General features: G+C 43.4%; 2 protein-coding genes across 2 annotated transcripts in view; both read left to right on the top strand.

Moving 5' to 3' along the window:
• Window positions 1-22,720, top strand: part of LOC141207902 (uncharacterized) — a 999,716-nt gene that overhangs the window by 709,028 nt on the left and 267,968 nt on the right. The window lies entirely within an intron of this gene.
• LOC141207903 (oocyte zinc finger protein XlCOF29-like) lies at window positions 9,296-12,427 on the top strand. The gene is made up of 3 exons (XM_073664464.1): window positions 9,296-9,428; window positions 9,558-9,771; window positions 12,309-12,427. The coding sequence occupies exons 1-3, from the start codon at window positions 9,351-9,353 to the stop codon at window positions 12,425-12,427; spliced, it is 411 nt and encodes a 136-aa protein (XP_073520565.1). The 5' UTR covers window positions 9,296-9,350.

Here is a 22,720-nt window from a genome sequence, read left to right as displayed (position 1 = left end):
CTCCAGGGTCACGGATCTCCTTCCACCGGTGCCAGCCCTATAGCATCCGCTCTGGTAAGGGCCTCTGGCATTATGCAAACTTGCTCCACCTCTTGTCGGGGCGACAACTGCAAACTCGTGCCACTTAGATTGATGCAGCGCACGGGCACTCGACTCTGCTGCACAGTTGCCAGGGTCCGAGCAACCAGGAGCCCAGAGGGTGCTTCCTCTCCCTCCATTGGTTCAATCTGAATGTCCACGCCCTCTAAGGACACATGTGCCAGTACCGGCAAAGTGAGTATACTCTGTCCCACTGGCAATGTCTTTGTGGCTTCGGGCAGTATCGATACCTTACCAAGGTACTGCGAGGCGGCAGGCAATTTTTGAATTTGACTGACTCACACGAGATGCTGGAATACTCTCTTGTTAGCTGGGTCATGAGTGGTGCGGGTCCAGTTGTTTTTGTTAGAGCCTTCAGCCAGGAACTGCTCGACCTCCTTCAGCACATTCATGCCCAGGGTTACAATGGGCCCATCGCCTCCGGGCCCTGTGGTCAGTACTATCCCTTTCCGACTGAGGTCCTTCCCGCATGCCCGGACAGACATCCATACTACTCCCGCTACTGGGATAGGTAGTTGATTAGCCGCCACCAGTTTGACAGTGGGTTCCCGCCAGGAACGAGTAACTTCAGGAAAGTGACTTTGGAAATACGTATCAGGCATAGTGGTCACTTGAGACCCAGTGTCTATAAGACAGCAGATCCGCTGCCCATTAAATTCAGCCCAGATAATGGGCCTTTCGGAGACAATGTCTTCAGAGCTCCCTCTTCCACTCAATGAAGCTCAAGACCCCACGGTATGCTCCACAACCGTGGGGCATCTTAGTTTAACGGCTGCCCCCGCCTCCTCCTTTCTCGGTTTGGATAGTCTTTGGAGATATGCCCCCTACCACCGCAGGTCCAACACTCTGGCCCTCGTTCTACCAATAGGTCAGGTACATGACGTGCTGGGGCCTGGTAGGAACGTCTTTCTCGCTCTGATCTCCGCCCATGTGGGGCAGTGGGATCCATCGGTAAGGAGGCAGCGGGGGCCTTTCTAATAGTATTCAGCTCACCCCGAATATCTCGAATTTCCTGACGTATCTCCCGTACCCAATCGGGCTCTTTGTTGGTGAATCCAGGGGCAATTGCCTCATGACTTCTAACTGTGGCTTTGAGAACAGGAACTTCTTTCTCCAGGACTCTAGCTTCAGCCCCTACCTCCAGGAAGCCCAGATCAGGGCTCAAACGCAGCCGCTCCTTCAAGATCTGCCTCAGGGAAGTGTCTTTCAAGCCAGCAATCAGTTGGTCACGCAACACTTCATCCAATGGTCCCAGTCCTCGGTTCCCATCTTGAGCCTTCTTAGTGATATGGGCCGTCACTTCTTGTAATGCATTAACATATTGATTAATGGTCTCATTTTCCCCTTGGACCCACTGAAATAACCGTAGGCGCAACTGACTCAAGTTTGTGGTGTCACCGTGCATGTCCTCTAGAATTTTTATCACTTTGTCCACGGTGTCACGGTCCCCAGGTGGGCGGTACATCACAGTTTGCCGGGCCTCTCCATCAAGGGTTAGGAGGGCCAGTTCCGCTTGGGCTAGGGGATCAAGGGGATACATACGTAGCATACTTCTCAGTCTTTCTACTCAGTCCCACAGTGACATGCCATCCCCTGTAAACTTGGGAAGATGGCTGAGAAAGGCCCCCAGGGGTATATGGCTCCGGCCAGACACAGCCACAGACTGCTCCGCTATCTCTGCGTCTGAATGTTGCATCCTGCCGACTACGCCAAATGTAATGCAGGTGCCGGAATGCAACGCTCAGAGACACAAGGCGAGGGCAGTCAGAGATAAATATAAAGTTTATATATATATATATATATATATATAATTTATAACAGGTATTCTGAACAAGGAATTGGCAACAAGGATAATGAACAGTAATTTGAAATATTAGCAAAATACGAAGTCTCTCAAAGTAATGTGGTGCACCCAATCATGGGAGACACCACGTGAGTTCTTTAACTCTGTATATGGCCCTAGCGGGGGTCACCGGTTATTCCCGCTAGGCCGAAAGTCTTTTCCGGACAAAGTCAATTAAATCAAGTTTAGCTTCTTTGGCCCCAACGGTTCCCCTCCCAACCTGAGTACCTAAACCCAATTGGCCCCGGTACTGTGAATGAACAGTAGAAGTGACGGCCCTGTTCACGTATGCAGCTCCTCTGCTTTCACTGGCGTGACTTTCCTGGCTCAGCAGTCTCTCAACTCCTGTACGTTGGAGGCAATTTCTCAGCCCGTGAATGGGGGAATCCAGACCTCGTCTGTCGGCGGGTGACATCGGGTTCCGCGAACTCGCTCATCACCGCAAGCAGGTTCCGACTGTCCTCAGTAGGCACAACACTCGGGTCACAGCGGTGAGCGATCCGGAGCTCATCCACCGGTGCCCGGCTGTGGCACCTCACAGGCCTCTGGCTTAGGCCTGCCACGCGGGGCTTCTCAGCATGCTGGGAGCACGTCTGCTCCTCTCTGCTGCTTGGCGCCAAAAGACCCTCAGGCTTGGCGCGCTGGCCTCTTGTATCTCGGAACTCCTTCCTGGAAGTCACCTGACTCGGTACAGTGTCTAAATCTGCTCCTCCTTCAACTTCCCTTGTACATCTTGGTTCCGCATGACTGTGCCTGACCAGCAGATGGCAATCTCTTTCCATCTTTGAAGCATCCTGTAAAAATCCTCTTAAAGGCTCTTTTGCCTCCATTGCATGTACGTCAGGGACAAAAGCAGAAAGTTGTAAAATAATAAAAATACCATTGCTGATTGGGTTTCTGGGTGATTCTTACTGAAGCAGTGGCCAACTTAGCCAGTGATTGGAAGTATGGAGGAGATGTCTAAGTCAGCAATTCAACTTGTGTTACAGTCCATAAGAGACTAGAGAATACAACATCTACACCTTCTATCTCCTGATATATTTCCCTTATTGTCTCCAGTAATTGTATTAATACACAGAATTCTTTATGATTTTACATTGGCTCTTCTTCTCATTCAGGTCTCTACAATATCGGATCCTCTCAGTGAAGATCTATATTAATAGAATTTTTCTGAATCACCTATCAAGGATGGATATGGACAGAGACAAGATGGCGGAGAGGATATTACACCTCACCCTAGAGATCCTCTTCCGGCTTACTGGAGAGGTGAGAGATTCTGATGACGTCACATTACATCATTCTTATCTATGGGAATAACAGATGGACAGAACTGGAGAGGTGAGGACTCTGGAAATGTCTGTAGTGAGATTTATTAATGTGTCTCTCCATAACCAGGATTACACAGTAGTGAAGAAGACCTCTAGTGAGCGCCGTCAGGACCCTGTGTCTGAGCGATGGGGGAAACCCCTGAGCCCAATCATGGGACCTCCACCTCACCCCCTGATACATGAGGACATCAATGACCAGAAGATCCTAGAATTCACCTTCAAGATGATTGAGCTGCTGACTGGAGAGGTGACACTGCTGGGAATGCTGGGACATTATACAGTAACGCTAGGAAGGGATTGGGGGATGACTGTATCATTGTATGTGTCAGGTTCCTATAAGGTGTCAGGATGTCGCTGTCTATTTCTCCATGGAGGAGTGGGAGTATTTAGAAGGACACAAAGATCTGTACAAGGACGTCATGATGGAGGTTCCCCAGCCCCTCACATCACCAGGTAATAGACAGGACTAAATGCACAACCTGCAATGACCACACTGCCACCTCAACAACACCGGAGCTACTGCATCCCCCCCAGCCTACTGTCTCCTCCCCATTCCTGTAGAATGTAAGCCCGCTAAGGCAGGGTCCTCTTCCCTCCGTACCAGTCTATCATTGTTAGTTTGTTTACTGTAAGTGATATTTTTATTTGGTATGTAACCCCTTCTTATGTACAGCACCATGGAATCAATGGCTCTATATAAATTATTAAAAATAATAATACACACGGCCTATAGTTATCTGTATATAAAGAATGAATTCAGTCCCTGTATGTGTTTCCAGATCTATCCAGTAAGAGGACAACACCAGAGAGATGTCCCCGTCCTCTTCTTCCACAGGACTGTAAACAAGAAGATCCCATTGTTCCTCAGGATCATCAGGTAGATGGAGAGAAGATGTCATGAGATCTCCCCTATGATGTGTAGACGCCTGTGAAGGTCTTGTGCTCAGTCTTGTTTTATCCACCAGTATTATATGTTTTATACTTGTGTAATGAGAACGGTGGAGATGGCAGGATTAGAGCTGATCATAGATGGGACTCCTCCATCTGTCTGTCACCTTTACAATATTTGTTTCAGGGTGAAGATCTGACCCATATTAATACTACAGAGACATATGTGAGGGGTGATGAGCGGTGTAAAGAGGAGATTCCTACATATGACTACCCAGGTGAGCAGTGACCACTAAATGTTGAGAAGTCACAGATTCTTCTCAGTCACCGGCTGTGGCTGCTTTATCAGTGGTGTAGTCCGTTGTGTCACAATCGTGTGATCACCATTTTGCCTCTAGACCACAACATTTTCTTTCATCCAAAAATGTTCACATTACTTTGTGTAATTGTAAAAGACCTTTTCTGTAGAACTTACAACCTGGAGGATCCACCTACCCCCTGGGATTAGTAGACGCTGACCGTTACCTGCCCAGATCTGTAAACTATAAAGCCAAATGACAGAGTACGTAGAATGTGCTGACAAGTGAGAAAATCACTTGAAGAAAAATATTATGATGGACCTCTAAGAGAAAGCGGAGGGTAATGATGCTGTTGGCTTCCTAGATCCCTGATATCTTATTGGATGAATCTACCTTCTCTCCCTTCTGTGCTGCTGAATGTGCTCATATGGTCCCTACAAGACCAGGTCCAGTCTTTCTGACCAAATTTCACTTTTATGATCAACATTAAATGTGCAATGAGGACCAAGTGTGAATTTCTGTACAATAACAGCACAGTTTCCCTTTATTCTGACTTTTCAATTTCTTTTAAAACCAACTAACTTCAAACAGGATTGTGATAAATTTCATAAAAAAAACATTACACCTGTGCCATGATATATCTCTAAGCTGTGCGTGGCTGATGGCTGTAATATACATTTATTCACGCCTGCAGGAGATGTGTTGGCATGGCTCAAGCCCTGGTTTCATGGATTCACTCCACGTCATAAATTCCATTATGTTTTCAATCCTAAGGAGTTCAGATTACTGAACAATCTCTCCTGAAATGGGGGCACTAATACTTTCTCTACTCTCCTGCTCAGGAGTCATAGTAGCTCCAATGATCCACCATAAATGAGTGTGACTCCGGTTTAGATCTGAAGTTCTCTCCCCTGATACATACATTGTTGTTAGGGATGTAACATATCTTTTATTCTGTATTTTTTTCCAGGTTCATTTTGTATGATAACTTTATTGTGGTGGGAAGAAAGACAGCGAAGATGAGTAGTAATGGCATAAAACAGCAAAATTTTATTAGTCGATTAAAAGTGTACAATAATGATACAAAAGATATATAAATACATGTAAATGTAAAGACAATAGGTGAATATTGGATCAAAAGAAGAAAAACCCCCGTAGCGTCTTCAAAACCCTTCATACATATATGTTCCAGTGTACAATAGGTACAGACGAAATCCACAGGAAATAGAGTAGAGAGGAAGGAGAGAGTAGAGGGGAAAGAACAGACGAGAGGACGCGGGGAGGGTGGAACCAAGAAGAGAGTCAATTAGATGGAAATGATGAGATAACCCTAAATTGTAATTCCCAAGTGGGAGACCATAGTAGCAGATAAGTCAGGGCACTCACCGAGCTGATTGATAACTCTCACCAATGTGGAGTGCACAAAGAGGCAGTCAATGGACATCCACTAGGGGCCTCGACGCGCGTTTCGCGTTTAGCTTTATCAAGAGGCACATAATGCATGGTGGATAAGGACCTAAATATATAGGACCTTAGGGAGTCATGTGAGTGATCATGTGATCGCTTTAATATGGCTGCTGCGAAGGCCGGCCATTTGGGCGCATGTGCCGGGGTCACGGCGACCTCAGCAGTTGCGCGCCGTCCATCATGGTACGCGCACATACCGGAAGTGTCTACTGACAACATCCGGGGGTGCGTCGTTGCCATAGAGATGGACGCGCGCGGGTGCCGGCCGCGATTCACCCAGCGCATGCGCACTGCAGGCCATCGTAGCAACGCCACAGTGTGTCCCATAAGAGGCCGCAGAATGTGAGTAATGCGACCAATGACAAAAAATGAAGAAATACAGACAGCATAAGAAAAAAGGGGAGGGGTATACAGAGACAGGAATGTACAATAAGAAGAATGATTGCTATGAGTATAGATTGGACACAATATATAATCAGACATAAAAGTTATATATAAAAAAAGAATTTTTTTAAATACAGAGAAGTAATACAAAACAATCTTCTTAAGGGGAAATCCCAGTTCCAGCTCCGTCATCATGTAGAGGTGATACACAGAACGACTGATCCAATCAAAGACATATAGAGTGCTGGGAAAACAGTAATAAGGAACCCTAAAAATAGAAAGAAATACAGAAAATAAATTTCAGAACACACAACAATTAAAAATCCATAAAACCAAAAGAGAGGATGTTTAACCCCTAGGAAAAAACCTCTAGGGGGAAAGAAAGGACACCATCAAGAGAATGCCAAGAGTGTGCAAAGCAGTCATCAAAGCAAACGGTGGCTACTTTGAAGAACCTAGAATATAAGACATATTTTCAGTTGTTTCACACTTTTTTGTTAAGTATATAATTCCACATGTGTTAATTCCTAGTTTTGATGCCTTCAGTGTGAATGTACAATTTTCATAGTCATGAAAATACAGAAAAATCTTTAAATGAGAAGGTGTGTCCATACTTTTGGTCTGTACTGTACCTTTTCCGGTTGTCTCACTGCGCTGGCTCTCACCATCCTGCCCTGTGCCTCACAATCAGTGTCCCAAGCCAGTAGCCTCGGGTCTTGTCGGGTGACCTGCAGTCCCCTGGACCCTATGCGGCCACCTTTTCGGCGATGTAATTGTGGTTGTTAGCTGCAGCACCTTGAAAATGCAGCAGTTTCCGGTTATCTAGCTGAGCCTGGTTGTTCTCCACTAGTTTAGGGGCCGGTCCCCTCTCTGCGGCCTGATCCCTCCATGTCCGTATAGATTCGGGCACACGGGTGGCATCCGCACTCGCCGTGCCCCTGGGATCTCCTCACTTCCTCTTGGAGCCCTCCTCACCGCTCCTCTATTCTCTTCAGTCTCTCCTCCTGGGCCTCTCAGACTGGGCCCTGCTCCTTTCTCCACTCTTCTGAGCAGAGCTCCTCCCAACTCTCTCTCCTCTGAACTGGACTGACTGAACTCCTTCTAGATGGTTCCCCTTCTTCTTATACTCCTTCTCTCGGTGCTCCCTTGATCTTCTTCCTCCTCCCATACTCACTACATGGTTCCACACTCCAGCTAGGGACCAGGGACTGTGCTCTCCCTTAGGAGCAATCTCGCCCTTCCCTACTGAAGTGGAGTGTATTGGATGCGAGTGTGTGGGTCCCAGGTAGTACTCCCTCCTTAACTGAGAGTGGGGTACCACACCTCTGGGTGAGATGCAGTACCTCTGTGGCAACTGAACCCGCAGGGGCGCCACAGAAGCCATGTTGATTCTCAAGAGCCTTTGAGAATCTAATAATGTGGAATTTTTATTGGTATCATTTTTGCCTACTGTAAGAGGGACGCCGGACATGTCCTTGAGGGGAGATATGTGTCGCTGAGGTTGGCAGCTTCAGTGATGTTAAACCGGGAAAGCATGCTCCAGCACACATAGTGCTGAGAGTTTTAATAGGGCGTATCAGGGCCGTTTTTTTCGAGCAGTCATAAGAGATGGGGGGGGATTTGGCTACTCACATATCCCCACCCCAGGGCGTGTGTATAAAATGGAGACCAAGTGTCTCATTCAGTGTCTGTGGCTGGAAGTGTGGAGACCTCCAGAGTGTTTGAGGGTAAAAAGACACTGACTGTGAGCGGGTGAACCCGCCATATTGGATGGACTGTTCCCTTTCTGTTTTGTTACACTGTGCCGGACAAGGTTTTCTTTTGCTTACTTCTGGAAGTGCGGTTTATGCAGCATAATAAACCTGCCTTGGACATTTTTAAAGAGACAGTGTCCCGTGCCTACCTCTAACGTGGCTAAGTGAGTACCGAACCCTACACTACATAGCATGGTTTGATGGCTTCTTATTCCATATTTTGGAGGCAGAATGAACAAACAGTTGGACACCACGCTCTACTGGTTCATCCTATGAGGTTTTCTATTAGACTGTGAACTGTCATTCTGTCAATAACTTCCCATTTCTACAGACATTTTAAGTACAATTAACACAAGAATCCCATAGAAAAATAAATAAAGATTGCATACCACTTCTAAATCAATCTAAACACACACATCCCTGGGCTACATGCTAGTCCAGGAAAATGAAGAGATATATGCTCAAGTTTAAATATTCCTCAATTTTTTAGATTTGTGTTTAATAAAATTGATTTTGAAACGTGAGCATGTATCTCTTCATTTCCCTGGACTAGCATGTAGCCCAGGAATGTGTGTGTTCAGACATTTTAAGTAGAAATGTTCAAAAATATAAATTTCAATGATATTTTATTCAAAATTAATAATTTTTTTTTTCTTGGCAGATGACTGTACCGGGAGATCAGAGGGACTGGAGATTTTTAAATCTGATGATCTTGAGATCCCACATGATGCAATTGAAGTGAATGCCATTACTCCAGATATACCATCATCCCTTCACAGCAAAGATCTGTCATCTGATCCTATGAAACAGGTCCTGTCTTCTGATTCATTACCGACTACTAAGGAAAATCAAAATAAAATAAGCAGTAAAAAACGAACTGCTCCTAAAGCAAAGAAGCCATTTTCACGTTCAGAAAATGGAAATAGTTTTACCCTCGAAAAGTTTATTCTTAAACATCAAAAAATACACACAGCGGACAATAGATTTTTTTGTTCCAAATGTGGAAAATGTTTTAACCAGAAATCAGTTTTTGTTGATCACCAGAGAACTCACACAGGGAAGAAGCCTTTTTCCTATTCTTTTTTTTTAATCCAATATATTTTTATTGAGATTTTTTCATTAGGTTTTTTTTTTAACAAAACAAGAAACCAGTACATACAATAATAAAATAACATACCATAGGGATGACATACATGCATCTCTCCTATATATCCTGTCAGATTGCCCATTACCGTCTGATACAATATGAGATACTAATAATTTATCTATATAATTTTCCTAGAGAAGAATGGATAGAGACAGAAAGAAGATGGCGGAGAGGATAATGCATCTCACCCTAGAGATCCTCTTCCGGCTTACTGGAGAGGTGAGAGATTCTGATGACGTCACATTACATCATTCTTATCTATGGGAATAACAGATGGACAGAACTGGAGAGGTGAGGACTCTGGAAATGTCTGTAGTGAGATTTATTAATGTGTCTCTCCATAACCAGGATTACACAGTAGTGAAGAAGACCTCTAGTGAGCGCTGTCAGGACCATATGTCTGAGGGATGGAGAAGACCCCTGAGCCCAATCACAGGGCCTCCATCTCACCCCCTGATACATGAGGACATCAATGACCAGAAGATCCTAGAACTCACCTACAAGATGATTGAGCTGCTGACTGGAGAGGTGACACTGCTGGGAATGCTGGGACATTTATACAGTAACGCTATGGAGGGATCGAGGGGATGACTGTATCATTGTATGTGTCAGGTTCCTATAAGGTGTCAGGATGTCGCCGTCTATTTTTCCATGGAGGAGTGGGAGTATTTAGAAGGACTCAAAGATCTGTACAAGGACGTCATGGTGGAGGTTCCCCAGCCCCTCACATCACCAGGTAATAGACAGGACTAAATACACACGGCCTATAATTATCTGTATGTAAAGAATGAATTCAGCCCCTGTATGTGTTTCCTCCAGATCTATCCAGTAAGAGGACAACACCAGAGAGATGTCCCCGTCCTCCTCTTCCACAGGACTGTAAACAAGAAGATCCCAATGTTCCTCAGGATCATCAGGTAGATGGAGAGAAGGTGTCATGAGATCTCCCCTATGATGTGTAGACGGCTGTGTAGGTCTTGTGCTCAGTCTTGTATTATCCACCAGTATTATATGTTTTATACTTGTGTAATGAGAACGGCGGAGATGGCAGGATTAGAGCTGATCATAGATGTGACTTCTCCATCTGTCTGTGACTTTTACAATATTTGTTTCAGGGTGAAGATCTGACCCATATTAATACTACAGAGACATATGTGAGAGGTGATGAGCGGTGTAAAGAGGAGATTCCTACATATGACTACCCAGGTGAGTAGTAACCATTAAATGCAGAGAAGTCACAGATTCTTCTCCGTCACCGGCTGTGGCTGCTTTATCGGTGGTGTAGTCTGGTTGTGTCACAATTGTGTGATCACCATTTTACCTCTAGACCATAACATTTTCCTCCATCCAAAAATGTTCACATTACTTTTTGTAATTGTGAAAGACCTTTTCTGTAGGACTTACAATCTGGAGGATCCACCTACCCCCTGGGATTAGGAGACGCTGACCGTTACCTGCCCAGATCTGTACACTACAAAGCCAAATGGCAGCGTACGTAGAATGTGCTGACAAGTGAGAAAATCAGTTGAAGAGAAAGCGGAGGGTAATGATGCTGTTGGCTTCCTAGATCCCTGATATCTTATTGGATGAATCTACCTTCTCCCCCTTCTGTGCTGCTGAATGTGCTCATATGGTCCCTACAAGACCAGGTCCAGTCTGTGGCCAAACTTCACTTTTATTTTAGACAGCATTAAATGTGCAGTGAGGGCCAAATGTGAATTTCTGTACAATAACAACAGAGTTTCCCTTTATCCTGACTTTTCAGTTTCTTTTCAAACCAACTAACTTCAAACAGGATTGTGATAAACTATACAGAAAACATTACTCCTGTGCCATGATATATCTCTAAGCTGTGCGTGGCTGATGGCTGTAATATACATTTATTCACGCCTGCAGGAGATGTGTTGGCTCCAGCCCTGGTTTCATGGATTCACTCCACGTCATAAATTCCATTATGTTTTCGATCCTAAGGAATTCAGATTACTGCACAATCTCTCCTGAAATGGGGGCGCTAATACTTTCTCTACTCTTCCGCTCAGGAGTCATAGTAGCTCCAATGGTCCATCATAAATGAGTGTGACTCCAGTTTAGTGTTGGATTTCTCCCTTCATACATACGTTGTTCTTGGGGATGTTACATGTTTTTATATTGTTTCTTTTTTTACAAGTTCATTCTGTATGATAGTTTGATTGTGGTGGGATCGGCCGGCCTCACTTATGTGCGTCTGTAAGTCTTAAAAGAAAAGGTCTTCCTTGCCACTGCCAAATGCCCAAGATCTAAATTTAATCTAAGCTCTGCACTATTATAATAAGTTATTTTTGAACGTCTAATATTTCTTCTTGAAACTCATCTGATAGAAAATATTGTCCCTTACGATAGTTTAGATTGCCAAGAGCCACCGAGCCCCATACTCTAATTACCCCAGAGAGGTTTCACCACTAGTTACTTATTTTTTACTGAAGAAGACTGTTAAGTTTGATCATTTCAGGAGATGTTATTGTCTATAGTCACAGTTTTGCCCATCACCCTTTAACCCCTCTACATAAATCTGGACTTCTACAAAATCAGAAGACACAAGAGTAGTCAGTAAACGGTTCGGGGTCACAACAGGAAACAAATACACAAGCCGGGAGCTGAGCACAGAGGACTGAACCAGAGGAGAACAAGGCTGGATCTGGCAGCTTCCGGCAATATGCTTCCAGCTTTAGTAGGGTGTGGTGCTTTCCAAATGGCTGAAGCAGGGAGCAGATTACTCCAGCTGGACAGCACACACACCCATACTGCCAGACTGGATGGTACTACTGGTCCCAGGCATCCTAATCTTAGTGGCTGGACAAAGCCTGCGTCGCCCAGAGCTTCTAATTCTGATGTATCCTCCATCACCAGCGCCGCCTGCAGATTGGATGAGGCGGCACTTGGGGACAGAAGCATAAGAGAAACCTAGGCACTCAGGTAATGGATTTTAGCAAAAGAAATTTTAATTGCAGTCCATAGCAAAAATAACGTTTTGGGCTATGCGACCTTCATTAGTGCACGCCAGACACCAGCAGTGGATACCGCGGTCTTGTCTGTCATTTCTCCTTATCTTCTGGTCCCAAGGAATCACGTGCCTGAGACACTGCGTCCTCACCCTCCTTCTCTATTTCATTCCCAGCAAGTGGTACACTGATGAAGGTCGTATTGACCGAAACGTTATTTTTGCTGTGGACTGCAATTAAAATTTAATTTGCTAAAATCCATTACCTGAGTACCGAGGTTTCTCTTATACTATATACGGTTTTGGACCCTACTCGTGCACCCTGGTCCAGTTGTGCTGCGTTTTCTACCACTATTGGTAACAGAAGCAGACGTCACAGGAGCCGATCCCAGAAAACAATCGAACACAACTTTGTCAGAAGCCTTAATATGACAAAATAACAGAAAACCAGAGCAGTAGAAATCCCCGTAAAGTGACTCCATTTTGGAGATTATAACCCGTCAGTGAATTTAATCTATAGGAGTAGGGACTATTTTGACTCCACAGGCGCTTTCCGGAAATTAGCACGCAGTGGATGTTGGAGAATGAATCTTGTACATTTGCCATTTTATTACCCAACACATAGTGCCCAGATTGTGCTCCAGGAGACACACACCGTAAATTAAGTGGGTTCTTCTCACTATAGTAATGCCAAATACATGGATGCTAAATGTGGTTTGGGCACACTGCAAGGCTCAGAAGCGAGGGGGAGATCTGACTTTGGGAGAGCAGATATTGCTGGATTGGGTTATGGAAGCCATGTTGCATTTCTAGAGTCTTTGAGCCACTAATAATGTGGAAACCTCTGCTTTTCCACTGACAGATGATGGACCTGAGTGGGGACTTGTTTTTTGTGAGATGAGTAGAAGTTTTTATTGGTATTATTTTTGCCTACATATCATTGTTTGGTGGCTTTTTATTCCATATTTTTGGGGGAAGAATGAACAAACAGTTGGACACCACGCTCTACTGAATCATCCAATTAAGTTTTTTATTAGACTGTGAACTGTCATTGTCTTGGTGAATAATTCAATTTTTTTTACATAACTTCTTATTTTTACAGTTTAAGTAGAAATGCTCAAAAATATAAAACTCAAGGATATTTTATTCAAAAATAATAATTGGCTTTATTCTTAACAGATTACTGTACCAGGAGATCAGAGGGACAGCTGACATCTTCAATTTTTAAATCAGATGATCTTGAGATCCCACGGGATGCAATTGAAGTGAATGACATTACTCCAAATATACCATCATCCCTTAACAATGAAGATCTGTCATCTGATCCTATGAAACAGGTCCTGTCTTCTGATTCATTACCAACTACTAAGGAAAATCAATGTCACAAAATAAGCATTAAAAAACAAATTGTTCCTAATGCAACGAAGCCATTTTCACTTTCAGAATATGGAAATAGCTTTTCCCGCGAAAAGTCTACTCTTAAACATCAAAAAATACACATAGCAGAGAATAGATTTTCTTGTTTCAAGTGTGAGAATAGTTTTAACACGAAATCATCTCTTGTTAGACACCAGAGAACTCACACAGGGGAGAAACCTTTTTCCTGTTCAGAATGTGGAAAATGTTTTAACTATAAACTGAATCTTATTATGCACCAAAGAACTCACACAGGGGAGAAGCCTTATTCATGTTCAGAATGTGTGAAATGTTTTAACAATAAATCAGATTTTGTTAAGCACCAGAGAACCCACACAGGGGAGAAGCCTTTTTCATGTTCAGAATGTGGGAAATGTTTTAACCAAAAATCTAATCTTGTTACACACCAGAAAATTCACACAGGGGAGAAGCCTTTTTCCTGTTCAGAGTGTGGGAAATGTTTTAACCATAAACTGAATCTTATTATACACCAAAGAACTCACACAGGGGAGAAGCCTTTTTCCTGTTCAGAATGTGGAAAATGTTTTAACCAGCAATCATCTCTTGTTAGACACCAGAGAACTCACACAGGGGAGAAGCCTTTTTCCTGTTCAGAATGTGGAAAATGCTTTGTGAAGAAATCATCTCTTCTTAGTCACCAGAGTAATCACACAGGGGAGAAGCCTTTTTCATGTTCTTAATGTGGGAAATGTTTTACATGGAAATTAACTCTTAATAAACTTCTGCTTAATAAACATCAGAGTGTCAAAATTCCTACGCTCAGTGTGTCTTGGACGCTGTGATTGACAGCTCAGTTGTTCAATCTGGTGCAGTTGTAAGCTGAGCTGTCGGTGCTGAGTAGTGTTGAGCGAATTTGTTTGGCATTTCAAATTCGGGTTCGTGTTCAGGGTTCTGGCTGGATTGCACCAAAAAAAAATCGGCTCCACCCACGAACATCCCTGAATTGCCACGCTGATGTTATCTGTGTGACAGTGTGGTAAATCAGGGATGTTCGGGGGCGGAGCCGATTTTTTTTGGCGCGAACAAGCCGAAACCCCGAACACGAACCCGAATTTGAAATGCTCAACAAATTCGCTCAACACTAGTGCTGAGCTTCTTTCAGGTGTTTCCCATTCTAGGTGATTACCCAGTTACTTAGCTGAGCTGTCAGTCTCAAACTTCTTCCAGATGTATCATCTGCTCAGTAGTGTGCTTTGTATTTTTGTGCTCTGTTAATCCTTTGCTGTCTGACTTTGGACCTTGTCCTGACCATCCATTTGTCTAGCCCCTTTGCTCTGATCCGCTATCTTCCTGGTATTCTGACCTCAGATCATGACTTGACTTCGGCTTTGTCTTTTAACTTTAGTTTTCTATGTGTTCTCTTGCTATCTGACCCCAGAAGTTTTGACTACCCTGCTTCACAGCCTGTCCATGAGTTGTGACTAGCGCCACATTACGCATGACCTATACTTTTTTCCCGCACCAATGGATCCAGTTGGCGCACTCTGTGATCAGGTGTAAAATATGACACAGATGGTTCAGGAACTGGCCAGGAAATACCAGAAGCTAGGATCTTCACAGTCCCAGCTGCAGGGTCAGTTTTCTAGTACTATGAGTGCTTCCCAAAGCTCTCCAATACCAACTGTTGTTATGACTTCGGTACTTGCTGACATGCTGTTGGTCTCCCAAACCAGTAGTATGTGGAAAGGAAAGAAAAGTGGAAAATCTGCACTGCTGGTAGATAATAGTAAATCCAGGTCCACACTAGAATATTATGCGTTTTTTTACTGTCTATGCATTACGAAGTACCATACTTCATCCTCAGGACAAAAAACCATATGACAAGTGACAGAATTCAGCCATAGAGTGGGGTTAAAAGTGTTTGCCCCTTCATGATTTCTAATTCTTTTGCATGTTTGTCACACTTAAGTTTTTCAGATCACAAAGCAAATGTAAATTTACTGTAAGTAAAAAATAAGTAAATACCAAATGCAGTTTTTAAATGAAGATCTTTATTATTGATTGTCCCCTAAACACAATAACTGGTTGGTCCACCCTTAGCAGTAACAACTGCAATCAAGTGTTTGCGATAACGGGCAATGAGTCTTTTACAACTATCTGGAGGAATTTGGCCCACTTATATTTGCAAAATTGTTGTAATTCAGCCAATGTTATGCACATGCCTGGACTGGCTGGCGTGTGCGTGATTAGTGATCCCACTGTACCATGAACCGGGGAGTGCTTGAAGGGGCGTAACTAAGTATCAACCCGATCCGACCAAGGTCGCACGGCGGCTCAGTCGACTTCGTGCACCAAGGAGGAACCGTGCAGAGGGACCAGGTGCTACTCCTAGGTCAGACCCCGGACACGGCTGTTGATCCACACCAGGGAATGCAGGAACAGGCAGGTTAGGCTGGCTCACTGACAGGTGGGTATTGGCAGGCACGACTGGTATGCAGACAGGTGGGTACTGGTAAGCACGACTGGTATGCAGACAGGGGGGTACTGGCAAGCACGGCTGGAGTGCAGACAGGGAGGCACTAGCAGGTTGGAGCGCAGGCTGGATAGGGTCCAGTACAGACTGGGATTCAGGAACAGAGCCGCAGATGCGGTAGACAAGCAGAGCAGAGAGGAACCGCTGGAGCGGTGGGCAAGGCAGAGCAGACAGGTACTGCCGGAACGGTGAGCAAGGCAGAACCGAGAGGTACCGCCGGAGGGTTGAGCAAGCAGAGCAGGGCGAAACCGCAGGTGTGGTGGACAAGGCTGAGCAGGGCGAAACCGCCGGAGCGGTGAGCAAGGCAGAGTAGAGAAGAACCGCCGGAGCGGTGAGCAAGGCAGAGTAGAGAGGAACCGCCGGAGCGCTGAGCAAGGCAGAGCAGGGCGAAGCCGCCGGAGCGGTGAGCAAGGCAGGGTAGAGAGAAACCGCCGGAGCGGTGAGCAAGGCAGGGCAGAGAGAAACCGCCGGAGCGGTGAGCAAGGCAGGGCAGAGAGAAACCGCCGGAGCGGTGAGCAAGTCAGAGCAGAGAGCAAAGAGCTCTGTTCACATGGAACAAAATGGAAGGGACAAGCAGAACCAGAAACACACAAGGTACTTGCAATGAAGTAGCGAGTGGACTCTAAACTCACAAACAGAAGTACAGAGACAATGAGTTGGAGTTAGGTGCAAGTTCAGACACTGCAGGAAAAGGGAAGATATGGACATAGAGACAAACAGGCTAGGAGAGTGTTCAGACAGGAACTGACACTGCAACAAGATACAGGAGCGAGTCTGGGTATACGGTTCCCAGAATGGCGGACAAACAGGCTAGGAGAGTGTTCAGACAGGAACTGACACTGCAACGAGATACAGGAGCGAGTCTGGGTATACGGCCCGCAGAAAGGCGGAAACAGGCTAGAAGACACAGATAACAGGTCTGGGAATACAGCCCCCAGAATGGCGGGACAGGCAAGAAACAGAACAGGACCTGGCGACTTCAGAGTAGGAGCACACTAAAATTAGTGTTGCTCAGGCCTCTCATACAGGGTGGAGTGGGTTTAAATATCCAGTGACTCACAGCAATAGGCTGGGGACGCATTAGGAGTATGCCCACAGCAGCTATAAGAAACAGGAAGTAACCGGGCCGCCGCCCTAAGCAGTCAGACCAGAGGCAAGCACACAGTATGAACAGGAGCAAGACTAGCAGACTGGACTGAAGGTTAAGATTGCGATCTTGCATAGTGAGAGATGGTGCACTATGCAAGCACGCCGCCAGGTATGTTACAGCCACATTGGAGGGTTTCCGAGCATGAATCGCCTTTTTAAGGTCATGCCACTGCACTCAATGTGATTGAGGTCAGTAATTTGACTAGGCCACTCCAAAGTCTTAATTTTGTTTTTCTTAAACCATTCAGAGGTAGACTTGCTGGTGTGTTTTTGGATCATTGCCCTGCTGTGTAATCAAAGTGCGCTTCAGCTTGAGGTCACTAAGAGATGGCCGGACATTCTCCTTTAGGATTTTTTAGTAAACAGCAGAATTCATGGTTCCATTTACCGCAGCAAGTTCTTAACTGAGGCAAGTGGGGCCTGCAGATCTTTAGATGTTGTTGTGGGGTCTTTTGTGACCTCTTGGATGAGTCGTCGCTGTGCTCTTGGGGTAATTTTGGTCGGCCAACCACTCTTGGGAAGGTTCATACTGTTCCATGTTTTTGCCATTTGTGAATAATAGCTCTCACTGTGGCTCGCTAGAATCCCAAAGCTTTAGAAATGGCTTTATAACCTTTTCCAGACTGATAGATCTCATTTACTTTGTTTCTCATTTGTTCCTGAATTTCTTTAGGTTGCAGCATGATGTATAGCTTTTGAGGATCTTTTAGTCCACTTCACATTGTCAGGCAGGTCCTATTTAAGCGATTTCTTGATTTAGAACAGTTGTGGCAGTAATCAGGCCTGTGTGTGTCAAGGGAATTTAACTCATTTCAACTCAGTCATTTTATAGCTAACAAAAGAGGACACTATGTAATAGAGAGGGTGCTGTGAATAACAAAAATAATGAGAATATTCAATGTAAGGGATGGTGAGATAGATGATATGTAATAATTGTCAGTGCCCCAAATAACAGAGGACGCTACATAATAAAGGACGGCACCATACATAAATAGAGAGGATGTTATATAGTAAGGGACGGCGTTATACATAATAAAAGAGGAAACTGTAATTAATGTGTTTTCATTGGCTGTAAGCCATAATCATCAACCTTAACAGAAATAAACACTTGATATAGATCACTCTGTTTGTAATGATTCTATATAATATGAGTTTCACTTCTTGTATTGAAGAACTGAAATGGATTAACTTTTTGATGATATTCTAATTTTGTGAGAAGCACTTGTATGTATATGTGAAATGCATGGATCTAAATTATTTGGCACAGCACTGTATCCATAGTTTAATGATATATGATAAATTTATGATTATCTATATGTATAAAAACCTGGTATCTACACTTTGTCACTGCTTGAGAAAGGCTCACATTTGGAGCCGAAGCGTTGCATCAGCCCTTATAGGTTAATAATTCGATTTTTTCAAAGAGGACTGTCTTCATTTTTTTGCATATATATATATATATATATATATATATATATATATATATATACTGTATATATATATATAATGTATGTATGTGTGTCATGGTGTTACACACACGCCGCTAGGTTCAGATAGGGCAAGACAGGTTTCATGAATTCTTTGGAAGCCAGGGGGAACCGTTATTCAGGGCAAGCATAGACCATGTGCTGCAGCTTCTCTCAGGCACACAGGGGTATTGACCCTCTGGCACAGACACGTAGGTTGTTTCACTTGCTGACCAAACACACTTGACAAGAGTCCTCATAAACGGTAGAAAAGTAGTATTTAATAAGAAGCCGCACAGCCAGTGCAAGTTAAGTCTTATGAGCAACAGGCTCCAGTGACAAACTGTAAAATATTTATCTCTTATGATAAAAAAATACATAAGAAACTTTGAAGCTTTGGTCCGAATCATGTTTAGTTTTAAATATTTTCAGAGAAAGACTGAGTTATTTTGAAGATCTTGGCAGAGACACCTGTTCTGTACGTCAAACCTATAGGGCTCTTGTCTATATGGGTTATTTGGAGATAACTAATGATCCTTTTAAATATGTTTAAAATATGCTAACATGAGGTAACTGTGCACGTAGTCAAAATGCATATTCCATTACTAGGTTTGCCTTAATATGGAGAAGCTACTAATATATCAACAAGTTGCCATATTGGGTTATGAAACTGTAAAAATAATCTTCAATGTATGTCTATGGGGCAAGATGGTATATAAGCAGAGGCAGTTGTATGGAGAGTAGATATCTCATACCTTGAGAATCTCCACCATGGATCATCTCATGCTTCTAAGACTGGATATGTAAGAACTTATAATTGCTTCCTTTCTCTTTTTAACCTGATACTTCTTTTTGTGTGCTATGAACTATTTTTTTCCATTTTTGTAATCACTTTTAAATGAACATTGAGTTAAGCTTTTGTTTTATCCACACAACTCAAGATTGCTTTTCTTCCATCCTCACCGTGCCCTTACCTAAAGTAAGGAAGTGTTAATTTTTCTAACATTAATGGCGAGCCACAGCCAGTTCTAACTTTTTTTGTGCTATTTTTGTGTGGAATCCTTCTCCTTGCACAAAAGGGGGGAGAGTTTGTGCTAAAAATACAGTACAGACCAAAAGTTTGGACACACCTTCTCATTTAAAGATTTTTTTTGTATTTTCATGACTATGAAAATTGTACATTCACACTGAAGGCATCAAAACTATGAATTAACACATGTGGAATTATATACTTAACAAAAAAGTGTGAAACAACTGAAAATATGTCTTATATTATAGGTTCTTCAAAGTAACCACCTTTTGCTTTGATGACTGCTTTGCACACTCTTGGCATTCTCTTGATGAGCTTCAAGAGGTATTCACCGGAAATGGTCTTCCAAGAATCTTGAAGGAGTTCCCAGAGATGCTTAGCACTTGTTGGCCCTTTTGCCTTCACTCTGTGGTCCAGCTCACCCCAAACCATCTCGATTGGGTTCAGTCTGGTGACTGTGGAGGCCAATTCATCTAGCGTAGCACCCCATCACTCTCCTTCTTGGTCAAATAGCCCTTACACAGCCTGAAGGTGTGTTTGGGGTCATTGTCCTGTTGAAAAATAAATGATGGTCCAACTAAACGCAAACTGGATGGAATAGCATGCCGCTGCAAGATGCTGTGGTAGCCATGCTGGTTCAGTATGCCTTCAATTTTGAATAAATCCCCAACAGTGTCACCAGCAAAGCACCCCAACACCATCACACCTCCTCCTCCATGCTTCATGGTGGGAACCAGGCATGTAGAGTCCATCTGTTCACCTTTTCTGCGTCGCACAAAGACACAGTGGTTGGAACAAAAGATCTCAAATTTGGACTCATTAGACCAAAGCACAGATTTCCACTGGTCTAATGTCCATTCCTTGTGTTCTTTAGCCCAAACAAGTCTCTTCTGCTTGTTGCCTGTCCTTAACAGTGGTTTCCTAGCAGCTATTTTACCATGAAGGCCTGCTGCACAAAGTCTCCTCTTAACAGTTGTTGAAGAGATTTGTCTTCTGCAAGAACTCTGTGTGGCATTGACCTGGTCTCTAATCTGAGCTGCTGTTAACCTGCGATTTCTGAGGCTGGTGACTCGGATAAACTTATCCTCAGAAGCAGAGGTGACTCTTGGTTTTCCTTTCCTGGGGCGGTCCTCATGTGAGCCAGTTTCTTTGTAGCGCTTGATGGTTTTTGCAACTGCACTTGTGGACACTTTCAAAGTTTTCCCAATTTTTTGCACTGACTGACCTTCATTTCTTAAAGTAATGATGGCCACTCGTTTTTCTTTTCTTAGCTGCTTTTTTCTTGCCATAATACAAATTCTAACAGTCTATTCAGTGGGACTATCAGCTCTGTATCCACCTGACTTCTGTACAACACAACTGATGGTCCCAACCCCATTTATAAGGCAAGAAATCCCACTTATTAAACCTGACAGGACACACCTGTGAAGTGAAAACCATTTCCGGTGACTACCTCTTGAAGCTCATCAAGAGAATGCCAAGAGTGTGCAAAGCAGTCATCAAAGCAAAAGGTGGCTACTTTGAAGAACCTAGAATATAACACATATTTTCAGTTGTTTCACACTTTTTTGTTAAGTATATAATTCCACATGTGTTAATTCATAGTTTTGATGCCTTCAGTGTGAAGGTAAAATTTTCATAGTCCTGAAAATACAGAAAAATCTTTAAATGAGAAGGTGTGTCCAAACTTTTGGTCTGTACTGTATATGTTGTACAAGTCTCAGGAATTCCACATATTCACAAGGATCAGACGGAATCTACAGGACGGTGAGGAGTTTGTCTCCAAAGCATACAACCACGTGGAGGTCTGCGGAACACAGAAAAGCCACAAAGGATCATCCATTGACGGTTGAATCAATCCAGGAGAGGAAAAGCCATTCCATAGGTGAGAAATGGATTTTATTCTTGACTATTCTAAGAAAAGTGACATACAGTTTAAGTTTGTTCATAGCCATACAGATGCACAATTATGGTCTATTTGTATAGCCAATGTGAAGCAGAGAATCTTAGTATTGATAAAAGTTTTTTTTCTGTAAAAAAGTTACAGAGAAAGCTTCAAAACGTGATGCATATGGTCCGTGTGTTCAATAATTTGGTTTTTGAAAAAACTGACACATAGAAAGCATGCATTATCACACAGGACATCAGTCATACTGACAAACAGGTGGACACACAAGAGACCAGTCATACTGAGACACAAGACGCTGACGGGGATTACTTTGATTGTCCAAATTGTTTGATTTTGGCAGAACATATTGAACAATTGGAGGATCAAATTGATACTCGGACAGAGTTATTGTCCAAATTACACCAAGACATAAAAAAGGTTTCTGTTCATACAAGATCCAGTAGTAAAAGTGAAGATAATGCCTCCACATCATTTGTACCAGACACAAAGTCCAGATGTTTCAGGAGAAGGTTTACAGGGAAATGAATTACAAAGGAAAAAATTACATGACAGAGCAGCACGAATCAATCTTAAAATACACGACCAATTAATGAAAATTGTAAAAGACATTCCAAAGTACAATGAGAAGATGGAGAATGCAGACATTTTTGAATCTAATACAAATAAATAAATTCAATCTTAATGATGAACAAAAAAACAAGACATTCAGAGTTTGGTTACCCTCACATATGGCAAAAATATTACAGACCAGATTAAATGAGGATAATGAACTGACACATAGACAATTGCTATTATTTACCACAGGAGACTCGCCCTCTCTTGACATTTTGCATCATTTGAGAGCGAGTGTCCATGATGACCCGTTTGCTTTTTAGGTCAAATTTGTACAGGCCCATAGAATGGTGATGCCTGTTGGGCCTAATGAGGAACCAACATTGATGATCAAATTGTATGTAACAAAATTCAAGTACCTAGATCCTGTTTCAGTGCCATTGACTAGTGTTCAGACATCATTGCAGGAGGCAACACCTTTTATTGACAAAATTAGGAAATCCATGAAGCGGAACCAG

The sequence above is a fragment of the Phyllobates terribilis genome, unplaced genomic scaffold (assembly GCF_046119375.1).
Source record: "Phyllobates terribilis strain yellow unplaced genomic scaffold, ASM4611937v1 Scaffold_167__1_contigs__length_4167997, whole genome shotgun sequence".
Classification (NCBI taxonomy): Eukaryota; Metazoa; Chordata; class Amphibia; order Anura; family Dendrobatidae; genus Phyllobates; species Phyllobates terribilis.
This window is presented reverse-complemented; position numbering and strand designations above follow the sequence as displayed.